The sequence below is a fragment of the Dendropsophus ebraccatus genome, chromosome 1, assembly GCF_027789765.1.
Source record: "Dendropsophus ebraccatus isolate aDenEbr1 chromosome 1, aDenEbr1.pat, whole genome shotgun sequence".
NCBI classification, from domain to species: domain Eukaryota; kingdom Metazoa; phylum Chordata; class Amphibia; order Anura; family Hylidae; genus Dendropsophus; species Dendropsophus ebraccatus.
In genome coordinates, this window is record NC_091454.1 from 27821876 (window position 1) to 27834823 (window position 12948).

General features: G+C 41.8%; 1 protein-coding gene across 2 annotated transcripts in view; it reads left to right on the forward strand.

Annotated features, from left to right (window-relative positions):
* MGAT4B (alpha-1,3-mannosyl-glycoprotein 4-beta-N-acetylglucosaminyltransferase B) overlaps positions 1-12651 on the forward strand; it is a 283704-nt gene extending 271053 nt beyond the window's left edge. For both annotated transcript variants that reach the window (XM_069969165.1, XM_069969166.1), the window contains exons 12-15: positions 1009-1087; positions 6074-6161; positions 9142-9254; positions 10720-12651. In XM_069969165.1, coding sequence (XP_069825266.1) covers positions 1009-1087; positions 6074-6161; positions 9142-9254; positions 10720-10743 — 304 coding nt within the window. In that variant the 3' untranslated portion in view covers positions 10744-12651. The remainder of the gene's footprint in view (positions 1-1008; positions 1088-6073; positions 6162-9141; positions 9255-10719) is intronic.
* The last annotated feature ends 297 nt before the right edge of the window (positions 12652-12948 follow it).

Consider the following 12948-nt stretch of genomic DNA (forward strand, 5'->3'; position numbering starts at 1 on the left):
CATCAGCTATGATCAGGACTAAAATGCTCGAGTACTTGTTACTCGAGTCTAGCATTTTTCAATGAGTAACAAATCCCATTGAAATCAATAGAAGACTCAAGCATTTAACCAGGTGTCCCCCTGCCGGCAGAGCGGAGGGTGTCTGGTTCACCTTCGTGGGATGTGTAAACTAAATATATGAAAATTAGAATGAAGGTATATGGCCACCTTCACTTTACACCATGTTTAATAAATCTCCCCCTATGTATACATAATATACATTTAGCACACATGCAAGTTCACATGGAGCAAAAATGGCACCTGCCTCAGTCTCAAACAGTGTGTCTATGGGGGGCTCGCACTCCTCTGCTTCCATCGCTCTGCTCAAAGAACATGTCACTTCTTTTGAGCGGAGAGTGATGGAAACAGAGGTGCGTGAGCCCTCAGAATTCTGCCTCTTTTGCTCCGCGTGAACTGGCCAAAACACAGTATGAAATAGGGCTTAGAGCAGCCAAATAGGAAATCTTATTGCTCTGGAGGACCAACTACATCCTTGCATTTCATAGACATAAGTATCAGCGTGGACTGTGTAATGCTTTATTCCCCCAGTGGTGGCGCTGCAACTGGCTTCCCCCATCAGAGAACAGCTGATCGACAGGGGTCCCTGCAACTTATTATAGGAGGACACTAAATTGTTTAAAGCCGGCCATGCCTTTAGTAAATGTTAATGGATTCATGTTTCGTAGGCTGCTCGTCCTATAATATCCTAATAATGTCCTCATAATACACAGCTGCTTTCTTTATTATGGTCCTATTAAAAGCTGAAGAAGTAAAGAAGAGATTCTCCGGCATAACAATTGTAAAAACAAAGGAAGGTGGAGATGGGCCCTGTGGCGGTGGATGCAGCGTCTCCTCCTCCATTAGATAGCAGTTAATTAGACTACAAGAAATAATTACTTGTTATCATCTCATCGACCTTCAGACGCCTTTGACTTGAGAACTTGCTTCTTAATTTATTTTTTCCTATAGGTATTTTTTCCGAAGTGGGAACATAGAGCACCCTGAAGATAAGCTTTATAACACCACCGTGGAGATCCTGCCTTTTGATGTGAGTGATTGGTTTATTGTTCGTTTTATTGCTTCTAGGTAATTCTAGGCAAATATTGACATGTGGAATAATAGAATATTCATCACCGATAGAACGTCAGATCATTGTCTCCTACACAAACACAGTAAAGCAGAGGTCTGTGATAGCTAGTGACTAGTCTCTTAAAGGCAACCTATCATCACTTTCATGCTGCATGAACCACATGCCATTGGGTTGGTGCTTGGTGGCTTCTTGCTGCAACACCAACCTTGGTAGATAGATCTCTCCATGTATAGGTCTAAGAAGGGATCTATCCATCAAGGTCAGTGGGGCGGGCAGCAGATGTCACCTAGGACCATCCCCATGCCTGATGATGGGTTACTTACGGGATTCGTTTGTCCACGGCTTCCTGACCATCTCTGGTGGCTGTGAATAGGCTGAAGGCGGCCAGGGAGCCTCCGATTTGAAGATAGGTGAGGATCCAAAAGGTGGTACCCACATCTAGGGGACACGTATGGCATATTCTGGGTATATATATTTTTTTAAATGTTGGTAATGTTTTTTACATTCTATTTTATAAAACAATTGTGAAACCTTGCAGTTCATATTCTGACCACTAGGCCTAATATTAAGATGAGACATCCTCTTTTGCAGAGCTCACCTCACTTGCAGTGTCCTTCCTATCATCACTGGACCAGTAGATGGATAAGACAATACCAGACCATTCATAATAAGTGATTGTGAGAATCCCTCTCCCCCTTCTCGCTGCAGAATGAGCTTTGCACAGACCACATAGCATGCCTAGAAAACTCTCCCATACATGTAAATAGGTTCTTCTCTAGGGTCTTGCTTATCTCAATGTTGTTCAAAACAGCTCAGGCAAGATGGCAGCCTCCATAATAATTTACTAAAAATAGACACAAGTTAGTTAAAATAAAAAAACACACATTTCAGTTTAAAAAAAAAAAAAGAAGAAGATAGGATTTGAAGGGCTGTTCTGGGTTGTATCTGGTAGTGCAGCACTAGTCACATACAGTGGCTGCAGTACCAGGCACAGCATCAGAGTACACACCAGCCATTGTGAACACTGAAGAGTCTGTTCATTCTAATCATTAACGGGGGCTGGAGCCTGCCGAGGATAGGCCACAAATATTTTACTCCTAGAGAGCCCCTTTAATTTTAACTTCCTGTGTACAAGTGATCCGTTCAGTGAGTGATAAGTAGCTGTTCTGCGGAAGGAACGTATGAAAGTAGGAAACCTGTAATACCATGTAGAATGTGCCTGGTAGGTGAAAGGTCTGTGCTGAATAAGAGACTTTCTCTTGGAAATCAACTGGAAGTACAACTTCCTGGAAAGATGTTCCGGAGAACGTGCGCTTAATGTAGGGAAATGCATTCTGCAAGTGCTGAGGTTTGGAGGTCGGCCAGCTGGTGGAAAAATATAGCTTGAATTATACTAGATAGGATTTATATAACAACCAGTCACTTTAGATTTGTGTGATATCCTTCTCCATGCGATTCTTCTTACTGGCAACCTCAGGGTGGTACAAGTAGTGTATACCGGTGATAAATCCCCACAGGAGACTAGTATATACCAGGGATAAATCACCACAGGAAGCCAGTATATACCGGGGATAAATCACCACAGGAGGCCAATATATACCATAGTAGTATATACCAGGGATAAATCACCACAGGAAGCCAGTATATTCCATAGTAGTGTATATCAGGGATAAATCACCACAGGTAGCCAGTATATACCATAGTAGTGTATACTGGGGATAAATCAACACAGGAAGCCAGTATATTCCATAGTAGTGTATACTGGGGATAAATCAACACAGGAAGCCAGTATATTCCATAGTAGTGTATACTGGGGATAAATCAACACAGGAAGCCAGTATATTCCATAGTAGTGTATACCGGGGATAAATAACTACAGGAGGCCAGTATATACCATAGTAGTGTATACCAGGGAAAAATCACTACAGGAAGCCAGTATATTCCATAGTAGTGTATACCGAGGATAAATATCTACAGGAGGCCAGTATATACCATAGTAGTGTATACCAGGGATACATCACTACAGAAGGTCAGTATATACCATAGTAGTGTATACCGGGAATAAATCACCACAGGAGGGCAGTATATATATACCATAGTAGTGTGTACCAGGGATAAGTCATCATAGGAAGCCATTTTATTCCATAGTAGTGTATACCAGGGATAAATCACTACAGGAGGCCAGTATATACCTAGTAGTGTATAGGGGGATACATCAGTACAGGAGGCCAGTATATACCTAGGGCTGCGTTCACGCTACGTATATTTCAGTCAGTAGATTTCAGTCAGTATTGCAACCAAAACCAGGAGTGGATTAAAAACACAGAAAGGATCTGTTCACACAATGTTGAAATTGAGTGGATGGCCGCCATTTAATGGCAAATATTTGCTGTTATTTTAGAACAACGGCTGTTATATAGAAATAATGGCCGTTATTTACTGTTATATGGCGGCCATCCACTCAATTTCACCATTGTGTGAACAGATCCTTTCTGTGTTTTTAATCCACTCCTGGTTTTGGTTGCAATACTGACTGAAATATAAGTAGTGTGAAAGCAGCCTTGTAGTCTATAGGGGGATACATCAGTACAGGAGGCCAGTATATACGGTAGTAGTGTATAGAGGTATACATCAGTACAGGAGGCCAGTATATACCTAGTAGTGTATAGAGGTATACATCAGTACAGGAGGCCAGTATATACCTAGTAGTGTATAGAGGTATACATCAGTACAGGAGGCCAGTATATACCGTAGTAGTGTATAGAGGTATACATCACTACAGAAGGCCAGTATATACCCTAGTAGTGTATAGGGGTATACATCACTACAGTAGGCCATTATATACCTAGTAGTGTATAGAGAGGTATACATCACTACAGGAGGCCAGTATATACCCTAGTAGTGTATAGGGGTATAAATCACACCAGGAGGCGAGTATATACGGTAGTAGTGTATAGGGGTATACATCAGTACAGGAGGCCAGTATATATGGTAGTAGTGTATAGAGGTATACATCAGTACAGGAGGCCAGTATATATCGTAGTGGTGTATAGGGGGATACATCAGTACAGGAGGCCAGTGCTTAGCGGTGCAGTATCTCGGAGATATATATATGTAGAATAAGGATTGCTTTGCACATCACTGCTCACCAGTCTCTCACATCTCGGAGGCACAGACGGCTCTCAATAAAACATACACCAATATTTTCGTTTGCTATAATTTCAGCTGTAAATCTCCTGTAGGTGAAGAAATGAATTGCCTGTCTCTGCGGTTTACATGGCAGTATTTCCCAGTTAACGGCTTCCTGCGCTCTGCCTGCCGCATATAAAGAATAGTAATAAAAAAAAATGCACTAAGATATATCTTGTTTTGCAGCGGACTGAACTTATCTGAAGATCGGTAATATACGGATAAATTGGCCTTTGTGTTACATTTCAGGTGCTTCTCTTTCCTTAGCTGCACTTATCAGCATTGAACGGCTGGGCTAATGACCCGCTCCTATACGAGACCATACTGCCACCTAGTGCACATGTTGGCTGCCAGTGGGGATATAGGAGATTCACATATCGCCTGGATTGCTTAGAGATGGTCTCTGTTACATGGCTGTAGTATGATGAAATCCACCCCATCCAGTGCATTACTCCATGTTCAGCTTGTTAGTGATAATGGATGGTGAATCTCTCCCCAATCTCTCCACTGAACATGCCAGCAAACAGAATTTCAAGGACCGTTTCTGTTTTTGTGGATGTTTCATTATGACTCATTCCTTTAAGAACCTCTGTGAGCTTCTTCTCCCTGCGGACACCAGGCTGCTATATATGTATAAGCAGATGCCTCCTGGCTACCTGAAAGCCAAACTCTGTCTCTTATTATCATGGTGTTATTTAAAAGCAATATTTTCGGGAATGCCATTTTCACTCTTTCCTCCCCAGCTTCCCCATAAGACATATGAGAGGTTATTTTTTTTTTTCAGTTTACTAATGAAACCCTTTATTTTACTATGTAATGTATTGAAAAATGATATATTATTGACAGGGCTGCCATGCCGCCTCAGCTGTTTTCATAGCTGACAATAAACAGAAGTTGTCCTATTGACTTAAATGGCAAACGTTATCGGCCTGTTCTGTGACCTTTGAAAAGGGTCATTTAACAGTGAGGGGCGAGCTGAGTTGTGAGCTTTAAATATATATATTTTTTTGTCTACCTATGTCACCTTTCACTGCAATGGTATACAGATCACTTTACATCAGCCTCCTTCTTATCATCACAGCCAGAGCAGGAAGCCTTAGTGGTGACAATGAAAACTGCAAGATTTCAGAATTGTTGTAAAATATAGATGGTAAAATGGAAAATGAGAAAAAAAAATCACTACTAAAAAATATGCTTGACATTAAATTTGTTCATTTTCTGATGATGGATTTTTATTGCTTGGCTCGCAGTGATTGGGTGAGGTCACCTGTTACCTGTCTAGATTCCACTCTTCCTATTGTCAGAGACCTCTGCCCGGAAAACCCCTTTAAATAGTTGAGATCTGAGTTCTACCTATCCCACTATTATCCGCTTTGATAAACTGCCAGCAGTTCGGTGTATACTAGAAAGCTCCTAAGCTTACCTAGTGGCAGCTGCAGGTAGCTAGCGTCTTATCTATCTCCCCCAAAAATACATGTTTATTTACGGTTTCATCTCACCAGAAAAAAATTGGATGCCTCAGGAGCGATAATCTGCAGAATCAGGCCAATTCGGCAGATCATCCATCCGCTTAACAAAGACGATGATCAACAGCTGATCGTTTCTTTACGTCCTGATCTAAAATATCGGCCACCGGGTGTGCATGGCTATGTGTAATAGTGATGCGTGGCCAAGGGCTGATGAAGTTGTAAGTAAAATAATAAAGTTTATACGTTCTGTTCACATTATATTACAATGCTGTCTTATTTCTTTCAGAGTCTCCAATCAGACAAAGAAGCTTTACATGAAGGACGGGGTAAACCATCCAAATACCATCGTACACCAGATGGATACTTTCAAATAGGTGACCTTACCTATGTATATATAAGGCGATGGGGGGCAGATGTCATGCTTAAAAGGGTACTGGTGAAAAAATTTACATCAACTGGTGTTATACAGATTTGTCCTACAGGAAGTGGTGTATTCTCTCCAGTCTGACACATTGCTCTCTGCTGCCACCTCTGTCCATGTCAGGAACTGTCTAGAACAGTAGCTAATCCCCAACGAAATCCTCTCCTGCTTTGGACAGTTCCTGTCGCAGGCAGAGGTGGCAGCAGAGAGCACTGTATCAGACAAAGGTTCCCCAGCCCCCTCTAGCTTAGAGGGGATTGGGAAGCTGTAAAGAGCCAAGCCGTAACTTTGATGGGAGTTACCTAAAGGGGTTGTTAAAAAAAAACAAAAAACACTACAGGCAGGGGGTGGGGGGAGTTGAATAAGGCAATATGCGCTGCGCCACACCTCAGAGCTCCGGACCTCGCCAGCTGTCATCTTCTCCCTGGTTCTGGGTACATCATAACCCAGGATCCATGACACTGACTGGTGGGATGTAGCCTGCTCAGCCAATCGGTGACTGTAGCGGAGTCCCGCCCCAGTCACTGCCTGGCTGAGTGGGCCATCCCTCGGCTGGGTTGTGACGTAGCCAGTGGGGAGCTCAGAAGAGAGCCAGTAGGGTCCAAGAGCAGGACGCGGCTTTGCACCAGGACTGGTGACTATAAGTGGTATTTTATTTCCCCACCCCCTGCCCGTAATGATTTTTTACCTCCTGGCTGGACTTCTCCTTTAAACATTGGCGAACCATGAGCAACACTGTTTACATAACTCTGGGATGTAAGTAAACTGCCTAGCCGGCAGTGCTCCGCCTTTTTATGTAGCTACTATTAATGACACCTGGAGGTCAGACCCCCACAGTTTATTACCCCTATCCTTTGAACAGGGATGTTATGGTGTCTTGGAGAGAGAACCGTGTACTGTGACTGCTAATAAATAGTTACACTCAGTTTTGCAGAGATGTAAAAATTTATCACGTCTTTTGTGAGTTTCCTGTGAAGTTCTGGTACCTTCTTACACCTAAGGGCGGTCATCAGATGGAGAGACGAATCAACCACTGGCCGATTCTCAATGTGGATAAGACCTTGCTTGTTAGGCTGCATAAAGCTAGTTAATAATAATAAACTTATTATTGCTTCACCCAAAAAGGTTTTATTTTCCACGTTTACAGATGTTGTATAACCTATGTGGGGGAGCAGCATAGATCACTTTCACGGGCTCAGTCACACTCTTTGTTGCTTGAGAGAACAGCTTAATATTAAACTGAGCCACGGCCTGGGGGAAGTGTCCAAGAGGCAGCCTCACTGGCTCCTATCTTAGCTTGATAGTGGAGTCGGGTAGGGTGGAGGCATAGAGACTGCCTTCCAGACACTTCCCTGGTGCCATGGCTTGGTCTTGATGAAGCTTTTCCCTGAAACATAGCAGTCAGGCAGGCTAAATGTAAATTCATCTGAGAAAGGAGCCCGCTGCTCCAAAACACGTTATGCTGCTGTATATCAGTTTTATTTATTCTAACCAATATATCTTGTAAACTAAGTCCAGTCCTTATGGAGTGTTCCAGGACAACAGGGTTTTTCCTCTGCTTCTTCGGTTCCTAAGAACTAGAGACAGTTTGTAACTGAGGTCCTCCCTGTATCAACTCAGAATTTCCTTAGGGCCCATTCACACTGTGAAAAAGAGGCGGAAATTCAGAGCGGAATCCCTGCCACAAACTTCTCTCGCAATTCTGCCTGCCTCAATGTTAAGCATATCAATTCTTTCAGCGGAGAGTGGATGTGTCCTATACTTAACATTGAGGCAGTGAGGCAGGCGAGATTCTGAGTGGAGTCTACGGCGGGGATTAAGCTCAGAATTTCCTCCTAACATGGGCATCTTGCCCTGGACAACCCCTTTTATTTTAAAATATTTGCAAAATAATAAAATAAATAAAATCCAATAAAAAAAAAACAATATAAGGACACAGTAGGGAATAATCAACTGTATGAGTAAAGCCGTGACCTGGTGACCACCCGCACCTGAAGAAGGTGCAATAAGAAACCCGAGACCTCACAGGAAGCACCACAAAAGATGTTATTAACCTTTTCATATCTGTAGTTCTATAACTATTTATAAGCATGGTCACAGTATTCACTCTACTGCACTGTTACATAGGGCTTAGGTACTATTTGTTTTCACCAAGAAGGTGACTTAGATCAACAGGGTCCCTGTCTATATTACATGTTATATAACACTTTTATTGTAACACTCAGCATATTTAGCACAAACTACCCTTGTAGATAGCCGTCAAGAAAGCATTTGCTCAGCTGACAGCTATACTGCCATGCACGTGTTACACGTGGCCCAGCATACATGTACTCTGGCAGTGGCTTCTCTTTCTAAGGACCAAGGGATCTGGTTCAAATTTGAGAAGCTCCATACACATTAAGTGGTTAGCAGATCTCACTGAAATTGGCTTATCTTAAGCGTTACTATTAGGTTAAGTGGAAACTTCTGACTTGTCAAAATATTTTTGGAGTGACGGTATCACTTTAAATCTAATATATATGACAATCTTAGTATACAGTATATAAGGACAGATCAGTCTTTACCTTACAAGCTAGCCACCCTGCCATTGCTAAAAGTAGATGTAATGTGATGGATGTTTTTAATAATAGAAACTTCTAATATCAGTAATTACATTTATAACATTAAAGGGGAACTTTCTTAATTAAATTTTGACATCAGAAGTCACGGTATAGAGCGTATTGCCAGCTGTAATATTGATGATAGGGTAATAACTGTGATTGGTTCCTTAATATTCCGTAATGAAGTCAAATCTTATTATGTTTATAAATGGCTTGAGGTGAAGGATTACAGGCGCTAATGGAGGAATTCAGGCCGTCAGAGTAAATAATATTATCATCATTTGTTTACTGTTCTAGTTTATGTGCTGAGTTTCATCTCTGCTTCATCTTTAGGATCATTCAATAAGGGCATAGCTGAAGGAGAGGTGGATTCTTCATTTGGGCCACTAGAGGCGCTGCGTCTCTCTATTCAAACAGATTCTCCAGTGTGGGTCATTTTAAGTGAGGTATGACGAGGGATGGATGTTATCTGGTATCTGTATTCGTGGTGGGTCCATTGACTTTAATGGAGCATTTATAGTACAGTTGTAACTAAATTCAGTTTGTCTCATTTTGTTTGGAGAAGTTGCCTAACCCCAGTTTCCTCAAGTCCGATCAAGACTAGAGATGAGCTAACTTTAGGCATGTTCAGATTCATCCGAGCCTGAACTATTTGATTACCGTTGTCTGAAGTAGTTAGATGCAGCCCTAAGGCTACCTGGAAAACATGGATACAGTGATAGGATGTATCCATGTCTTCAGGGACTCCCCGGGGCTGGATTCAACTTCTTCAGCCACAAATAATAAAATGCAGAGAGTTCGAGCTCGGACAAACCCGAGGTTAGCTTATCACTAATCCTCTTTTTCATGCTCACTGTGCAAGTGTCAAGGAGGAGTCGCACCCCTCCCTCAACTGATTGACATAGAGGGCGCAGTTTCCAGTCTTGAGCCAACTATGTCAATAAGTAAAGGCAGGTAAAGGGAAGAAGGAGGCATGCATGCTGCAGCTCAGCACTGCCTCCCTAATACTTAAAGAGGTAGTGCAGCGTTTAAAAATTATTCACTAAACAACACACATTACAAAGTTATACAACTTTGTTATGTGTGTTATGTAAGTGAATGACCCCCTTGAACGTGTTCCCCCACCCCCACCCCTGGAAGTGTGGTGCAGTACCAGATTACCGTTGACCCCGGCGAACGACGTCATCTTCGGGAGGCCGTCCGGACTGCTCCAGCCGGCCCCCCTCTGCCGCGATTGGCTGAGCATAACTGTGCTCAGCCAATCGCGTCTGAGCAGCTGATGACGCAGCAGAGGGGGTCCGGCATGAGGGACGGCTGGAGCGGTCCGGCCGGCCTCCCGAAGATGATGTTGTTCAACCCAAGATGGCGGCTGGGGTCGACGGTAATCTGGTGAGTATACTGCACCACATTTACGGGGGTGGGGGGGGAACACGGGGAAGGGGGCCATTCACTTAAATAACACACATTACAAAGTTGTATAACTTTGTAATGTGTGTTATTTAGTGAATAATTTTTAAACGCCGCACTACCCCTTTAAACTCTGAGCATGATATAGAGACAACAGATTCCCTTGAAGCATCTTTCATGGATTTGTCTAGATATGCACCGATCATGTTCAGATACTGCTCCAAATATCTTTTCCTATCACAGCCATCCATATGACTTTTTCGATTTTCCAATATAATTTTTATATCTGTTCTAAAGATCTCTGCTTGCTTTCAATCCTGCATCATATGACAAAGGCCCCTATACAGTGACAAGAAGCTGGTATCTTTCATAGGATTGATAGGGAAACTATATTGGAAAGTTGTAAAATTTTTCAGCACTTTTTTTTTTTTTTATTGTTTTTGCCTATAAACGCTACAGTAATGTAATGTCAGTGTTTAATTAGCGATTTATGTTCCTGAACAGATATTTATTAAGAAAGCGGATTGATCTATGGACCAAGCTGTCAAACTATTGGGCTCCTTGAACTTTTTGTGCTGCTCTGCCCTGACTCCTCCCCTGTAGTCCTGCGGTCACGGGAGCACTGCTTAAGGTCAGTCTTGGATAGAAGCAGATACATTTTCCAAATTACCCCACCAAGTGCAACTGGAGAAGAGCTGATGTGGTGCCCAACCGCTCAGGACTCCCAGAATGCTCTGCTGCTCATGAAGAGGACCCTGTCTACAGTCAGGTCACCTGCTGCCACATCCACCCATGGTGTTTAGAGACCAAATGAAGCCTTTGTTGGTGGCCCACTTTTGCCCAGTCTTTGAGGGCGGATTTTCTAAAACAGTCGTCCTCCATGGAAAGCACAATATTAGTAAACGATGGACACCAAAGCATTGCTTTCTGCATTGGATGTACGTGTCGATGTGTACTCATGTGCCGATGGATTGAGAGGGGGTATATACACATACTACATAATGCCTAATTTTTCCATTACCAACTCCTTTGGTGGTGTCTGGCTTACCTGCCTGTCAGGCTCTTTCAGAGTTGAATTGGCTAAAGGTGTTTTTAGTTTTTTTTGTTTTTTTTTTAAAATAAGCTCTATAAGATGACTACTCTTTTATTTTATTTCTTTTTTGTTCCTCTACTATAGAGAACGTGGTCTTGAGAAATACGTTCAATTCTAAAGTCATATGTATTTGACAAGTACCTGGTTTTCAATTTGCTGGTGAGGTAATATGCAATCTGGCATATCTTGGATGTGTACTTTACATGTAGCTTTATATAAAATATGGTGCCTGTACAGGATACTTCCAAGGAGAAGACTTTATTGATTATTATAGAAAGTGGCCAAAAATATACAACCCTTTTACATGAGAAAAAATTCAGTGCATCTAATATATAAAAATTAAGGAATTTCTTAAATAATTATCTCCTGTTGTTTCGTGTCTACAGCTCCTCTGCAGATCTATATGTCTCAAAGGTAACACACTATAAACAACCCCCCCAAGTAGTCTGATCCTGCAGCTATACTCTGCCGATTAAATGTATATTATGAGGAATTAGAGGAGAGATGGAAATAAGCATAATTGCTGTGTCAGACTACACAGTTTGTAGTCTGTTACCATGGAGACATATAGGTCTGGATAAAAGCTGTAAACATGCAATTATAGTAAATTATTTAGCAAGACTGTAAAGCATTGAGGTCAAACATGTGGCTCTCCAACTGCTGCAAAACTACAGCTCCCTGCGTGTGCTTAGAGATGTAATTAGCAAGAACTGAAGAGACATATGCTGAACACCTCTACCTTTAGGGCAGGGATTCCAAAACCTGCAGCTTTGCAACATGTTGCAAAAGAGGAATCCAGTACATGTGCAATGTCCTGTACCGTACACAGTGAGTGACTATTGTATGGTGAGTATCTGGGAACATCTTCTTCTTCAGGACACCAGTGGTAAGTCGTTCCATCATCTATTATTTCTCAGCTCTTCTAGAAATTGTTCACTGGCCATAATGCTGTATCACATAATGAGAGGAACAAAGATTTTAATTTATTTCCTGTGAAAACAAACAGCTGTAGCAGATAGAAAAAAGTTTTTGTTTGCCTTTTTTTGTCTTTTTTTTTTTTTTCCACGGTTACAAGATTTTTGCATATAAAAAAATCTCTTCCTGCTCTCGAGTAAATGTTTCTGTATATTTTGATCTGTTAGTGGATTTTTGGCGGAATCGCTTTTATTTTCTGAACCATTCAAATACTTTTACTATTTAACAAAATTTGCCATAAAGTCCCACAAGTTTCTCTGTTATATACACTGGGATATGTTACAAAACAATTGTCGTCATTTGTATTTTTTATTGATTTCTTGAATACATCTCTAAGAGAAATAAAATAAAATTGTGCACTGTTACTATCTGGATTGGAGAGGATCTCGTCACTTTTCTTTGTTAGTAAAAGTGTATGAAAAAATATATATATCATCACTACAATGTAACATTGGTTAAAGGTGTGTGATCACATGTTGGAGGCTTATAACTAGAGCCGAGTGAACCTTGAGCATGCTCGAGTCCATCCAAACCTGATGGCGGGTGGCTGCTGAAGTTGGATAAAGCCCTAAGGCTATGTGGAAATCATGGATATATAGTCATTGGCTGTATCCATGTTTTCCAGACAACCTTAGAGCTTTATCCAAGTTCAGCAGCCCCAGCTA